Raw genomic sequence first — 16,400 nt, 5'->3', positions numbered from 1 at the left:
CCACTATCCGTCTGAAAAAGACTGAACAGTAAGTTTGCAACATTAAACTGCGTTCTTGAATCAGGTAGGTAGCAGTGTTGGTCTGACGCAGTCAAAAGATTAAAAAAAAATTGTCCTGTAGCACCTTAGAGAACAACTAAGTTTGTTCTTAGTATAAGCTTTCGTGCATGCACAGGAAAGCTTACACCAAGAACAAACTTAGTTGGTTTCTAAGGTGCTACTGGACAATTGTTGGAAGTGCTGTCAGGAAATGCGCGGGGGGCGGGGAATGGCGGGTTTTCCTGTTGGAATAAATTGGGATTTCAATCTCCGCAAGTTCGCCACGAGGAGCCGCAGCGACTTCCCCGCAAGAGGGCCGCTCCTGTGGAATCCGTGGGTCTTCCTGGATGCCCATTTGTGCCCCAGCACGGCTTTTCCGCGCGCCTCCGACTGCGCACGAACAGGCAGCCTCTCTTCTCCGCATCCCCCCTCATCCCCGGGCTCTTCCTTCATAAACTCGTCCACCAGCCTCCTCCCCTTCTCAACTTAGTTTCTTGCTCGCCCCGCGCTCTGGCGGGGACCCTCTCGTCTTTCAAAACAAATACAAGCGCACCGTCGACGGAGCTTCTGTTGCTGGACTTACCCCCACCCCTCTCCTCCCTGCGTCCAAACGGCAAACATCTCCTGCCGTTGAATTCCTCTCGCGTGTTCACGTGTCCCGACAAGCCCGAAGTCCGCCCGCGTTTCAGTTTCGGTTTCCCTTCATCTCTGCCTCTGACATCTTTGAGCCACCGTGTCGTAGAAAACAGGCAGTCGGAAGACAGAAAGGTGAGTCTAATAGCATATTTAATAAGTTTTCGAGGAGAATTGCATGGCAATCCGAGAGTTGGGAGATGAGGGGAACCTGCCACGAAACGCTGCCGGACAGAGCCCATGGTTTGTTCTTTTTCATTGCGCCAGCCAGCTATGCCTCCTCCTTGGAAACCCCATTTCCACACACATACACACAGCTTTGTTGTTTCCCCTCCAACAATCAAATCGAGATTCCGTGCTCGTTTCGCATGCTTAGTCTGTCGCTTTTGGTCCTCCTGCAAACTTTGTGACTCCCCCAAACCTGCTGGTACCTTACTATTGTGTGCTGGTGGTGCAATTTGGCATCATGAGAATCCACACCCTGTACCCCGAATTTAGCAGATGAGGATGGTTGGGCTACAGTCAAAAAGAGCAGCCCTTTGGGTGTGTTTGCTTTCGTCTTTCCTTTGTTCCTATCAGCAGCTACCAAGGATGGGAGGGATGGTGTATGTATGTGAGAGACAGAAAGAGAAAGAGAGAGAGAGAAGGTTACTAGAGAGAATTGAAGATAGCTTTCATTTTCCTGCAGCAAAACTGAGAAAAAGGTTGGTGAGTTGATCCACTTCCAGCTTCCTTATCGGCAGGTGTGGCACCTGTGAGCTACTGTGGTTGTTTTATTAGGAACACCTAGGCTGCAGCCTGTGGGTTCTTGGTGGATGTGAGAGAAGATCTCTTGCCCTCCAGGTGTCATTGGCCTACAACTCTCACCAGTCCTATCCAGCACGGCCAACAGTCATGGACGATGGGAGTTGTAGTCCAGCAACATCTGGAGGGCATCAGGTGCCACATCTATGTTATAGGCAAGTGGAACAGGCTGGTGGGAGAGTTTAGGTTGGCAATCAAGTTCATTGCTACACATGTAATATCAAACTGCACCTGCTTAATAAATGCAGTAACTATTTCCACATTATTTGAACAGGTTGGGGGAGTGCATTCTGTTTATGTGTACTGAGTTATCAACCAAAGCTGGAGCTTTTCTCCCTAACTTTAATTTTTAAGGCCAAAACAATGCTCTTTGAATTTCGTAATTCCAAATATGATAGTATTTTGCGTGAGATGCTGAGTTAACAACAGAAGAGGAGAAATATATGGCACTGAGGACGTGTATATGGCTGAGTATGCTCAGAAACGGCATACACGGGGGAAAACAAGGAGTTCCACATTTCTTTGGTGGAAACAAAGTGTGGCTCCCTCGTTTAACTTCCTCGGTGCCTATTTTACCTCTATTTTCCTCTGTCAGATGCTGAAGCTTCTCTTGTCTTCTGATTCCAGCAGCCTGAGGCTGGGAACGTAGTTGTGCCTGCATAGCCGCCACGGAAGCCCATCCTGTTACTCATGCCAAGGCCTCCCACTTGTGATGTTTCTCCCATGAAACATGCAGCCTGGCCCTGGTCCCTCATGCTCCATTAAAAATGATATATCCTGAAGCATTTTCCTGCTTGCACCACACCCAGCCCCAGCCCAGATTATTCCATCCTGCTTCAGGGCTTTTGCTGTTTATCCCACAAGGGATAATTCAGTTCCAACTCCTCGTTTCTTCCATACAGATTCCTTCACGGTCAACAATAAGAGCCTTAAGGACAGATGCGTCCAACCAGCAGGGGGCTCTAGTGAATGCTTTCACTTCCTTAAGAGTACCTTCTAGGGGAAGCTGTTAAACAACCTATGAAATTTTAAAAGTGTTTTTTAAAATTATTATTCTTATTAAGTGATTCATTGTGTGTGTGTGTTGTAAACTTCCCTGTGCTATTCGGATGAATGGCAGTATTAATAATAATAATAATAATAATAATAATAATAATAATAATAATATACTTTTATATGTAACCTGTAATGAGAGCTGTTGAAAGGGAGCAGAGGGGAACATGCCATCATACAAAAGCTCTTGGTCCTCTTCCACATCCCAATTCTGCCACCAGAATTGCTGGTCAACAATGCCAGTGTAAATAGTACAAAATAACAAGTGTGCAGAGTAAGATAAGACACAATAAAAGAAGAAACAGTAAATAGTACCCATGTAGGAAACAAAACTGAACAACAAAAAAGATACTGTGTACATTACAAAAAAGGGGGCAGACGTGTTGTTTTAGTTATTTTTCAATAAAAAATAAAATAAAAATGATGTCAGTGTAAATGAGTGATGAAAATCCCCTTGCCAACTCAAAACCAGCGCTGGGCCTGGGAGCATGTGGCAGAGTGGCTACAAAATGCCGCACGGCTGAAACCGAGCAGTAAAGACGCTACAAGTAGGGCAAAGATAACAGAAGGTCTTGTGGCACTTTGAAAAACATATTATGACATTAAGTTTTGTGGTCTGTAATAAACTGTGCTAGTCTTTATGGTGCTAGGACTCTGTTGCCACAACAAACTAACACATCTACTCTGCTGGAAACTTACAGGTGGGGCCTGCAGCAAAATGCTACAGTATGAAGTATGAGCTCCTGTACAATTAGGCCAGCCATGCCCTCCCCCAGAGTACTCCATTCCGTTCCCCCTCCCTGCTGATTTTACTTTTTTCCCCCTTTAAATGACAGTAATTTTTCTGTGCTGACTGGACATGATCATTAGTCATAGGGCTGTTTATGGAATTTCTTGCTTAGTCCCCCCCCCCTTTTTTCTGTTGTGTTCATATTTCTAAAAACTTCACCACCATTTTGTTGATAACTTCCTCCTGGGCATGTGTTGCTGTTTTCACGACATTAGCATGGACACCCTCCCCTGAGTATGAGAAATGGAATATAAGAAAAGTCGGCACTGATATAAACCGTCCTGGCCTCTGCCTTCATCATTTGAGGCCCCTCTTTGTGTGCCTTCTCCATGTCAGGTCTGGAAGATGGCACCACAATAACGGGCTTTCTCTGTAGTGCAGGCATAGGCTAACTCGGCCCTCCAGATGTTTTGGGACTAAAACTCCCATCATCCCTAGCTAACAGGACCAGTGGTCAGGGATGGTGGGAATGGTAGTCCCAAAATATCTGGAGGGCCGAGTTTGCCTATGCCTACTGTAATGGCTGGGACGTGGGTGGCACTGTGGGTTAAACCACAGAGCCTAGGACTTGCCGATCAGAAGGTCGGCGGCTCGAATCCCTGCGACAGGGTGAGCTCCTGTTGCTCAGTCCCTGTTCCTGCCCACCTAGCAGTTCGAAAGCACATCAAAGTGCAAGTAGATAAATAGGTACCGCTCCAGCGGGAAGGTAAACAGCGTTTCCGTGTGCTGCTCTGGTTCGCCAGAAGCGGCTTAGTCATGCTAGCCACATGACCCAGAAGCTGTACGCCGGCTCCCTCGGCCAATAAAGAAAGATGAGCGCCGCAACCCCAGAGTCAGCCTAATGGTCAAGAGTCCCTTTACCTTACTGTAGTGGCTCTCTGTTTGTGGAATGCTCTCCCCCAGCGAGGTTCACCTGGCGCCTTCATTATATATTTTTAGGCACCGGGCAAAAGCGTTCCTCTTCAACCAGGACTTTGGCTGATTAATATTCTGCAGCCTTTTAAATGTGTCTGTGGGAAGGGGGGGTATTGTTTTGCTGTTTTGTTTTACTTATTTACTTGTTTTTATCCTGTATTTTATTCTGTGCCTGCAATCTTATGATGTATGGAGGTATACAGATCCTCACCTTCATACCTTCCCCATACATGGCATCACATATGATGTCAGGTGTGCAGCAGGTGGGCGTGGTTTGGGGGAAATGACCTCACAGGTCAAACTAGGACTCACGCTGGGCCAAATTTAGCCTGCAGAGCAGAGGTTCTGCACACCCTGCTATAGATGTTTTGAATTACCCAAACAATGGCAACTGGTGCTAATGGGACTTGTTGTTCAAAACCTGTGCAGGCACTAGTTTGGAGGCTTTCTGGGGTGTAGCTTTCTAGGTCCATTTCCCCCCTAAAGCCTGACATTCGGTTTGACATGATGGATCAAGTAAGAAATGAACAAATTGTAGCTGAGCTGCACAATTATTTCGAGCTGCACTTGTTTCGAGACATTTAGATCCCTGTCCTAAGATGTTGGCCTTTGACGCTACTCCCCATGAATTCACTCAGTATCTTCTGCCAATTCTTAATTAATTTCCTAGGGATTATCGCTGGTTTAGATTGAAAGTAAAACATTATCTGATCCTGTTTTGAGTCCTGCAGACCAGGAATATTGTGCAGAGGAAAAAGAGGGCAGCCCCTTTCCCCATCTTCCAAGGGGTGTTAGCAGCCCCCGCCACTTTTTAGAATTGCAGCCATAGACGATTTTCCATAAGAGATGTTCAATTAAAATACTGAATTCTACGTGTTTCTGTAATTACAGTGGTACCTCGGGTTAAGAACTTCTGGAGGTCTGTTCTTAACCTGAAAGTGTTCTTAACCTGAAGCACCACTTTAGCTAATGGGGCCTCCTGCTGCCGCAGACATTCAGCAGTGCTTTTCTGACAATATGGTTTTTGAAACTTTTATGCGCTTTAACCTTGTCATACCACAAATATGCATGCCACCCAAAAATATTGTTAAATCCTTCCAAATCCAAAATGTCTGTGTTTTCAAGAAGCAGCCATTCTTTTAGCCAGCAGAAAGCTGCCGCTTCATAGTACAATTTAAAGTCTGGCAGGGCAAACCCCCCTCTTTCCTTTGAATCCGTTAATATCTTAAATTTTATTCTGGGCTTCTTGCCCTGCCAGACAAATTTAGATATATCTTTCTGCCACTTCTTGAAACAGTCCATTTTATCCATTATTTGTAATGTTTGAAACAAAAACAACATTCTTGGCAAAACATTCATTTTTATAACTGCAATTCGACCTAACAAGGAAAGTTTCAAGTTTGACCATATTTCTAGATCTTTTTTCACTTCTGTCCAAGTTTTTTCATAATTGTCTTTAAATAAATTCACATTCTTAGCTGTCATATTCACACCCAAATATTTCACTTTTTTAGCCACAGTCAACCCCGTCTCATTCTGAAACCTTTCTTTTTCAATCTGTGTTAGATTTTTCTCCAATACCTTAGTCTTTAACTTATTCAATTTAAATCCTGCCAATTGACCAAACTCTTGGATTATTTCCAAAACTCTTTTCGTGCTAGCTTCTGGCTCCTGTAATGTAAGCACCAGGTCATCTGCAAATGCTCTCAATTTGTATTGTTTGACTCCGACCTGAATGCCTTTAACCAACTGGTCCCTCCTGATCATATTAAGCAAAACCTCAAAGACCGATATAAAAAGTAATGGGGAAATAGGGCACCCCTGTCGTGTCCCTTTTTCAATCTTAAACTCTTCTGTTACAACATTATTTACAATTAATTTTGCTTTCTGTTCAGAATATATTGCACCTATACCATTTTCAAACCCTTGGCCTACCCCCATCCCCCGGAGGTTCTTCAACATAAAACTCCAAGAAATGTTGTCAAAGGCTTTCTCGGCATCCACAAATATCAAAACAGCCTTAGTGTTTATATTCACTTCCAACTTCTCCAAAATGTCAATTACATTCCTTACATTGTCCGACAAATGCCTTTTCGGGAGAAAGCCCACTTGGTCCCCATGAATCTCCTCCATCAAAACTCTTTTCAGTCTCTTTGCTAAAACATCAGCAAAGATTTTGTAATCCACATTTAGTAGGGAGATGGGTCGGTAGTTCTTAAGTTGGGTCTTTTCAGTCTCTGTCTTTGGTATAAGTGTAATGTAGGCCTCTCTCCACGTATCGGGTGCCCTTTTCCCCTTCATGATCTCATTAGAGACTTCCTTCAAAGGTTGTATAAGTCCTTCCTTCAAAACTTTGTAATATTTGGAAGTCAGTCCATCTGGTCCAGGTGATTTGCCCAACGTCATGTTTTGAATGGCATCTTCTATTTCCTGTATTGATATCTCCTGATTCAAAATTGTCTTACTTTCCTGCGAAATCTTTTTCAGCCCATTTTTCTCGAGGAATTGTTGTATATCTGTTTCATTCTGCGGCCCTTGTGTATACAATCGTCTAAAGTAGTTCTGAAAACAATTCCTAATTTCTACTGGGTTGCATATGTTCTTTCCTTCCACTTCTAAGTTTGTTACCGTGTTGAGTTTTTGTCTCTTCTTTATTTGCCAAGCCAATAACTTGCCACATTTGTCTGCAGATTCAAAAGACTTCTGTCTCATTTGTTTAATTTTCCATTCTATTTCTTGATTCATCAGTTCCATATATTGTGTTTGGTAGAATTTAATTTCTCTTAGAATCTCTTGCGATTTTGGCTTCAATCTTAATTTCCTTTCCCCTTCTTTTATCTTATCCAGAATTTTCTCCTTCCTCTCATTTTGCTTTCTTCTCTTTAATGTATTTTGTTGTATCAAAAACCCTCTCATCACGGCTTTGCATGCGTCCCATACTATTCTTTTTTCTACTTTAGTCCTTAGATTAATTTCAAAATAATCTTTCAGGGTTTTTTGGGCCTTTTTACAGATCTCCTCGTCTCTAAATAAGGTGTCATTCATTCTCCATCTGAAAGAGCCAGTTGTTGTTTGCTTCATCACCATCTTTACTGCATTATGGTCGGAGAGAGTTTTTGGGCAGATTTCCACTTTCTTTATATTCGACGCCATACCGCTAGTCACCCAAATTTGGTCGATCCTAGTCCATGTCATTTTGGCTTCAGAAAAGAAGGTTCCCTCTCTCTCTAGTGGGTGTCTTGTTCTCCAAATGTCAATCAAATCCATATTGTCAGTCATTTCAAAAAAAGTTTTTGGTAGTCTTCCATCTTTTGTGACTACCTGTCTTTGTGCTTTGTCCATATTTGTTGAAACTACTCCATTCATGTCTCCCATCATAATCAGTTTATAGTCCATATAGTCCATTAAAGTCTCATGCAACTTCTTAAAGAATTCTGTTTTCCCTTCATTTGGTGCATACACCCCCACTATCAGAAATTTTTCTCCTTGAAATTGAATTTCAATTGCCAAATATCTTCCTTGGTCATCTTTAAAGATTTGTTTCGGCTGCAAATTTTCCTTTACGTAGATCACCACTCCTCTCTTTTTTACTTTATCTGAAGATATAAATTCTTGTCCCAGTCTCTTATTTGTTAACAATTTTCTATGTGCTCTTGTCACATGGGTCTCTTGTAAACAAATCAAGTCCAAATGATCTTTCTTTAAAGCATGAAATATATTTTTTCTTTTTCGGGGGTTGTTTAGACCATTACAATTCCAAGTTAGAAGTTGCAAAGCCATGATGGGGTTATTTAATTCCTCCTACAGCTCCCAATTGTTGTTCGTCCTTTGTCGGTGGTTCTGTGTCTTTGTCTAATCTTGAAGGATGTCCTTCTCCTGGATGGGTCTCTTTCTGTAGGTCTTCTTCGTGTTCTCCCAAGAACTTGTCTTTATCGCTCACTGTTTTTATTCTTCTTTTCTTGCCTTTGTATTTAAAAGACAAGCCTTGGGGAAACTCCCACCTGAATAGTATGTAGTTCCTCTTCAGTAGTGTCACCAAATCCTTATAAGGACCTCTTGCATCCAAGATACTTTTAGGGATGTCTTTAAAAATCTCAATATAAGAATCCTCAATCCGAAGGGTTGTTTGATAATGCAGGTTCAATATTTTATCCCTCTCTTCTTTGGATCTTAGAGTTATCAAGCAGTCTCTGGGTCTATTCTTCTTCTGCCTTGTTCCCAACCTAAATGCACTCTCAATTTTGAGCTCTTCTTCTTTCAAATCTTGCTTCCAAAAGTCAGAAAACTCTTTTGTCAAATAATCCACCAAGTTGTCTCCTTCTTTTTCCGGCACAAGTCTAATCCTTAGGTTTTTCTCCTTGCGTTGCATATCCTGCATTGAAAGTGTCAGATCATACTCATCCAATTTCCTGTACACCGGTGGAAGTTTCCCTTCAACAGCAGTGGCAATTTCCTTAGCTTCTTCGGCTATCTTTCGCGTTGTGGATGAATCTTCCAATAGTTTCCCAATTGCCTCTGCATTAGAGTTCACTTTATTTCCAAGGTCAGTTATACTTTTTGTATTCAGATCAATTTTCCCAGAGATTTCTTCAATTTTCTTATTTGTTTCAGCACCTTGCTTCTTTAATTCCTCTAAAGAATCACTTATTTTTCCCAAGGCCTTTGTAAACGCATCTTCTGAAGACATTGTTTTCACTCTTGCCTTTGTTGCAGCTGCAGTTCCCGGGGCCCCTGATACAGAGGCCCTTCTTTGCATAGAAGAGTCCACTTTGTATTGTCTACCAGATCTCAAAGTTGTTTCTTGTGGATCTTCTTTCTGTTTACCATCTGCCATAACAAAGTCTTTCGTTCAAGGTCATTCCCACAGTCTTAAACTGTCAACAATAAAAAGTTCTCAGGTTTTAAATTCCACTTAGTTCCTGAAGCTGACCAAATCCTCTAGAGGGCGCAAAATCAGTTTCTGAAATTTAAATTGTTCCCACACTTCCAAAAAGCAAAAGCCCTCCAAGTCCCTTACTTTGTAAAAGATCCAAATTAAAAGTGTCCTGCAAATGACTTACTATGTAACCAAATACAATGTTTCAAGTTGAGAGTAACCAAAGTCTATATGTCAGTTACTTCTAACCTTATTTGTAGCAACCGTCCTTAGCCGGTGTCTTTCCTCCGGCAGTCCGACCCCCAGGTAGATAAGCAGCGGTAATCAGTTCAATCTCCTTTAAATTAGGCAGGAAATCCCTTTAAAGCCTTCTTCCCCCCCTCCCCTGCCTTTTGGGGGGGAGTTCTTTACTTGGTGTTGGGTTTCTTAGCTCATAAAAGCTCCTGTCAGAAGTTACAGCTTCACTGTCTTTCGCTTTAATCTTGCTGCAGGACGGTAAGCAGACTTCCTTTTTAGTACTTATCCGTCTCGGTGCCCAAATTCATTAATTTTGACGTCCAATTTGTAATGCAAACTCAATCCTACTCACGGAAAGTTGCTCTCTTTTAGTCCAAAATCTTCGGAAGAAGTCAGCGCTCTCCGCTGATGGCGACGCGGCTTCGCTTCGCAGGCTGGGTGAAAGCGACTCTCAGCACCGCTCCACGCACCCCTCCGCTGATCTATAGCCTTTAAAAAGGCTATTTCACAACGTCGGGGGGGGGGCAAAGGTGCCCGCCGAGTCTCCGGTTCACAGGCTACGCGCCTGTGACTTTTAAGGGTCTTTGCTCCGCCGTGAGCAACAAGACCCGAACCCACGAAGCAGATCTCTCCCGGAGCTCCGGGAGAAATCCGCCATTCAGCGCTGGCGCTAACCCGGAAGTCCTCTTCTGCCAATTCTTAATTAATTTCCTAGGGATTATCGCTGGTTTAGATTGAAAGTAAAACAGGAGCTCTGGCAACACAACCGTTTTAAGTGTGTGGATTTGCATGAGCCACAATAGTTTTAATTTCCCCCCACTCTTTAAACTCTTCCTTAATAGATCTAATTAGCTTAATGCAATTGTTTTCTAAGAGATCGGCCCTGTTTGAAATAATGAGGATTCCTCCTAGGTACTTTCATACTGTGTTTAAACATTTTCACTGGCATACTTAATAGATTCCTGAATCCTAAGAGAAAAAGTGGTTGGCTTAATTCTTGATTTTGTGCAAGTTACCTTTGAACCCAGATGTTATGTCATACAGTGGTACCTCCGGTTGTGAACTTAATCCGTTCCGGAGGTCCTTTCATAACTGGAAACTGCTTGTATCATGAGGTGCGCTTTCGCTAATGGCGCCTGCCGCGCTGCCAGAGCGCGATTTCTGCTCGCATCCCGGGGCAAAGGTCGCAACAAGGGGCATCTACTTCCGGGTTAGGGGAGCACGTAACCTTAAGGATTCGTAAGGGGGACGGTACATAACACGAGGTGCCACTGTACTGCAAAAATGAAAGAGATGCCAGCCAGGATTCCCTCTTAACAGCTTTTGCAAATGGCTTAACAGATAAAGCAAAGAACATCAGAGACAAAGAATAGCCCTGCCATTCCCTCCTTTGCCTGGGAAATATCACTGGGCTGAAATACAGTGGTACCTCGGGTTACAGACGCTTCAGGTTACAGACGCTTCAGGTTACAGACTCCGCTAACCCAGAAATAGTACCTCGGGTTAAGAACTTTGCTTCAGGATGAGAACAGAAATCGTGCTCTGGCGGCACGGCGGCAGCAGGAGGCCCCATTAGCTAAAGTGGTGCTTCAGGTTAAGAACAGTTTCAGGTTAAGAATGGACCTCCGAAATGAATTAAGTACTTAACCCGAGGTACCACTGTACTAGTTAGTTAAATGGGTTACATAACCTTCTCCAACCTGGGGAGCATTTTGGACCTACTGAGACTGAAGGGAGATATAGTTCAAAACATATATAGAGCCCCCCAAGCTGGGGGAGTCTGGGTTACATGATTATGTTTCCAGTCAGTCTGTAGGCTCAATTACCCAATTTTAAAAGTTTTGACCTTTAAAACGTATCTCATTGTGGGGCCAAGATACTTGAAGGACTGCCTGTGTCCCATGTGGTGTAGTGGGTGGGGAACAGAGGATTGGCACCTCAATTATGGTATGTTCACATTCTCCACCTACCACAGATTCCATTGTCATTTTGGTACCAGGAAAAACATTTGCTTTCCTATTTTTTCAGACATAATTTTAAATCTGCTAGTCCCTCTCCTTTCCTTTTATATTTTTAAAAATATTCTGCTTTCCACCCTTGTTTTTATGATTATTTAAATCTTGGAGGAAGCCACAGTTAGTGATCCCCAACAGCTTGGATACATGGCTTGTATGCATAAGGAACTGCAAGTTTCCTATTGTGGGTCCAATTTTGTGGAACTTCCTTCCCGTTGAAGTCAGACAAGCTCTCTCCCTACTGAACTTCCAATGACTTAAAAAAATAAAATCTAGCAGGCATTTTAATTGAAGTCTGAATTTATGGTTTAAACAGTTTTATGTGTTGTGTGTTTGCATACCACCTAGAGACCATTGTAGGTAAGTAGTATATAAATTGTTTAAATAAAAATAAATAAATTTGCATTTTAATTGTATTTGCATTCCCCCCACCCCACCCCGAAAATGTACCACGGCAACTCTTACTGAAGTGTAGTGCAAAAATATTTATAAAAAATGCAAATTTTGGTCAAAAGTATTTTCTAGCTCAGTCCTAAGAGCTTACAGACATGGCTAGAGTATGAAGATCAGATGTTTGTAAGAATTATAATGATATTACTGAAGTTAGTTTCATTGGGAGATTTCTTATCTTGGTTCACCTTCATCCTTACTATCTAGTTGTTTTCCTTTCCAGACTAAAGTACACTCAAGCTGAGAAGAGCGGATTTACCATTTAATAACTGTGAGGCACCTGCCCAAATTGCTGCTGGAGAATGTCAGAATTCCAAAGGTGATTCTCAAGCTGCCAGTATTCTAATTGTTACCTTTGTTCATTGCATATAAAAGGAGCCCAAAGCATCTCCCAGAATCCTCAGTGATACATTGGGCAATAGATATTGGTCATAATATACAGTCATACCTTGCTTTTCAAACAGCCTAGTTCTCGAACGCTTTGGCTCCCGAATGCCGCAAACCCGGAAGTGATTGTTATGGTTTGCGAACTATTTTGGGAAGCTGAATGTCCGACGGGGCATCTGATTGGCTGCAGGAGCTTCCTGCAGCCAATCAGAAGTTGTGCGTTGGTTTCTGAACGTTTTGGAAGCCGAACGGATTCCATTCGACTTCCAAGGTACGACTGTAGATATGGAAGCATGGGAACGATTGTGGAATATGGATATAAAATTTATAGCATGCTATGGTCTAAGAGAAAATTATATAAAAATGATATATCGATGGTATCTAACATTGAGTAAGTTGGCAAAAATGTATAAATCTAAATCAAGTAAGTGTTGGAAATGTAATGAGAAAGAAGGTTCTTTTTATCGTATGTGGTGGTCTTGTAGTAAGGTCAAAGCTTACTGGGAAATGATGTATAATGAAATGAAAAGGATGATTGAAGTAACTTTTGTAAAAAAAAAATCCAGAAGCTTTTCTTTTGGGAATTATAGGGGCAGAACTACCTAAAATGTATAGAAACTTATTCATGCATGGTATTACAGCGGCAAGAATGTTACTTGCCCCCAAATGGAAAGAAGCAGAAGTCCCAATAAAGGAAGAATGGATACAAAAAAATATGGAATATTTGCAAAAATGGCAAAACTTACCAGAAGAATAAGAAATCAAGATAACAATTTTTTTTAAAATAAAATAATGTAAATGTAAATTGTAATTGAATGTAAATTGAATATTTACAGATAAATTATAAACAGATAAAAATATTGAAAGGATTATTGTAACAACCTGCAGTGTTATGAGTCTGTATTTAAAGAAGATGAATAAATGAGCAAATTAAGTTAATGTGGATATGCAGAAGAATAAATTTAAGGAACTGCAGAAAGAGGGGGATGGAAGTCAAGTTTTGAAATGTCAAAATGAATGCAAAATTAGTGAAATGTATAAACTTGAAAAGTGTGTGTGTGTGAGAGAGAGAGAGAGAGAGATAAACTAGAAAAAAAGAAGTAGTGGGAGGCTTTACACTTCCCAGATGAATAAATGGAGAAAGATTATTATCTGATCCTGTTTTGAGTCCTGCAGACCAGGAATATTGTGCAGAGGAAAAAGAGGGCAGCCCCTTTCCCCATCTTCCAAGGGGTGTTAGCAGCCCCCGCCACTTTTTAGAATTGCAGCCATAGACGATTTTCCATAAGAGATGTTCAATTAAAATACTGAATTCTACGTGTTTCTGTAATTACAGTGGTACCTCGGGTTAAGAACTTCTGGAGGTCTGTTCTTAACCTGAAAGTGTTCTTAACCTGAAGCACCACTTTAGCTAATGGGGCCTCCTGCTGCCGCAGCATGAATTCTGTTCACATCCTAAAGCAAAGTTCTTAACCCGAGGTAATATTTCTGGGTTAAAAGGTAAAGGTAAAGGTACCCCTGCCCGTACGGGCCAGTCTTGACAGACTCTAGGGTTGTGCGCCCATCTCACTTAAGAGGCCGGGGGCCAGCGCTGTCCGGAGACACTTCCGGGTCACGTGGCCAGTGTGACATCGCTGCTCTGGCGAGCCAGAGCCGCACACGGAAACGCCGTTTACCTTCCCGCTAGTAAGCGGTCCCTATTTATCTACTTGCACCCGAGGGTGCTTTCGAACTGCTAGGTTGGCAGGCGCTGGGACCGAGCAACGGGAGCGCACCCCGCTGCGGGGATTCGAACCGCCGACCTTTCGATCGGCAAGCCCTAGGCGCTGAGGCTTTTACCCACAGCGCCACCCGCGTCCCTAGAAATTTCTGGGTTAGCGGAGTCCGTAACCTGAAGTGTATGTAACCTGAAGCGTATGTAACCCGAGATACCACTGTATATGCATCATACACATTTGTTTTTTGTCTGCTTTCTCAGGAAGCACAGATTTGTAGGGGATGCAGGAAATTTGGGGGGGGAAGGGGACCTATCTTTTAGCCCCATTTTTAATATGTATTTATATTTGCAGAAATGCAGGAAACATGCCTTCAGAGAAAGCTCTTGATGAAGCTATTGCTCATTTTCTCAAAGAATTCCCTGACAAGAAAAAAGAGATTGAGGTGTGCATCCAATCCCTTCGGGAAAGGGCAGACGACATTGACAAGACCCATAAGGATTGCACCATTGCCAGCGTTACTGCCAGCTCTGCAAGTGCAGTTTCTGGTATCCTGACCATCGTGGGACTGGCCTTGACCCCTGTAACAGCAGGCGCAAGTTTAATCCTGACAGCCACAGGCATGGGCTTAGGGATAGCGTCAGGAGTAACTGGCATTTCTGCTGGTGTGTCCGAGAGCATTATTCATTCAATGGAGAAGAAAAAATCGCAAGAACTGATAAACGAATGTGAGAAGAGCCTAAGAATGGCGCTGAGCCTCGAGAAAATTGGTTTCAAGTCTCAACTGCCCCCAGATAACGCTAATCTGGAAGTAGCCAAAACGGCAATCACTTCGAGTTGTGCTGTTGCTAGGTTCATTCCAACAGTGGTTGACAAAGCGACAGACATTGCAGCAAATGTAGAGGCATTGGCAGTGGCTAGCACTAATCCTGCCTTGAAGGGTTTGGCCAAGGAAGCAAGTACAGTAGGGACCGTAGCCAGGAGTGCAATCAAGGGGATTGATCAGGTCGATGAGGCATTTAAAGGAACCGCCCTCGCAGCGAGCAAGACTGCTAGAGTGGCAGGGGCCGTGGCGTCTGGGGTTTTTCTTGCAGTGGATGCTTACTTCATTACTAAGGGTGCCATAGACTTGTCAAACGGGGCCAAGACAGAAAAGGCAGATGAGCTCAGAGCCAAGGCTAATAAGTTGGAGGAGATGGTGCAGAACCTGACAAAGTTCTACATGGAACTGAAAGAAGAATGGGACTGAACCTTTCCGTTTCTGGGATCATTGGGGAGCTTGGAGAAGCAGTTCAGACTATAGCTAGAGAACAGTGCTTAAAACAAGGTCAATTCTAACGTCGTGCCCCACCTCTAAAATTAATTCCCCAGACATTTTATCGTGCCTGGTGGAAGTGTATAAAAACCAAAAAATTATGGATACAAATGCATAGACGAATACAGAGAAATTTGAAGGTTAATGTTCAACTGAAACCAGAGCTCCTCCTGCTGGGACTTAAGGATATACAGTTAGAAAAAGATGATAAAACGTTATTTCAGTATATGATTACAGAGTGAGACTTTTAAGTGCACACAGGTGGAAAGAATAATCATTAACTACAGTGGAGGAATGGTTGTTAAAATTATTGGACTTAGCTGAAATGGCAAAGTTTATGTGTTTAATCAGAGAAAAATCATTGTCAACATTTACTAAAGACTGGAAACTTCTTACACGATTTTAGCATGAAACAGAAAATGAACTTATGATATCTGGGTTTGAGGATTTAAGATAATACTGGTTTATAGAAAGTAGATTTGCTGGCTGTTACCTTGGAGTAGATGTCTTGAATACATTTCTACATACAGATGAAGAATTTGATGCTCTTTTTCTCTTCTTTTTTCTTTTCATCTTGTTTTTCCTTTTTCCTTTCTGATACGTGTTTTTATTTAGATTAGTTTTTTAAGTTTGGTAAAAAGATACCTGATATTAATCTTTGTATTTTCTTTCAAATTTAAATAAAGCATATTGAAAATAAAATAATTATTCTCTGCATGTTATAAAAATGTAAAAATTCTCAAGTTATCTATCTATTATATTAGCAACAATGTTTGTGCATGTTTATTCAAAACCTGCCAAGGAATCCAGTTCATTAAAAAAATCATTAAAAAATCAGAGAGAGGAGCTGAGGGAAGTCGTAGGGAGGGGGAGGGGAAAATGGGGGGAAATATAATGAAGATGATTTGTTGGAATAATTTGTTATGTGAAAACATTCAATAAAAAAATTAAAAAATAAATAAATAAAATAAAATCCCAGCCTTTTGCCCGGGGGGCGGGGCGGGGAGATGGGACTCCTGGTGAAAAACCTTTCATCAGGTCTTTAAGGTGTTGTAGATGAGGGTTCTGGGCCGATAATTTATTTTAGGCTGTCCGCTGCAATGTATTTTACTGTGATTTTATTAATGATCTACTGTTTGGAGTCTGTCATGCTGAAGGCTTTAGCTGAAGA

General features: G+C 42.2%; 1 protein-coding gene across 1 annotated transcript; it reads left to right on the top strand.

Moving 5' to 3' along the window:
- Nucleotides 1–183: 183 nt before the first annotated feature.
- Nucleotides 184–15,163, top strand: LOC128421928 (apolipoprotein L6-like). The gene is made up of 3 exons (XM_053405271.1): nt 184–807; nt 12,036–12,131; nt 14,269–15,163. Exons 2-3 carry the CDS (start codon nt 12,115–12,117, stop codon nt 15,161–15,163), a joined length of 912 nt encoding a protein of 303 aa, XP_053261246.1. The 5' UTR covers nt 184–807; nt 12,036–12,114.
- The last annotated feature ends 1,237 nt before the right edge of the window (nt 15,164–16,400 follow it).

This window comes from Podarcis raffonei, chromosome 10 (genome assembly GCF_027172205.1).
Source record: "Podarcis raffonei isolate rPodRaf1 chromosome 10, rPodRaf1.pri, whole genome shotgun sequence".
Classification (NCBI taxonomy): Eukaryota; Metazoa; Chordata; class Lepidosauria; order Squamata; family Lacertidae; genus Podarcis; species Podarcis raffonei.
Note: the sequence above shows the minus strand (reverse complement) of the source record. Positions and strands in the feature narration are given on the sequence as shown.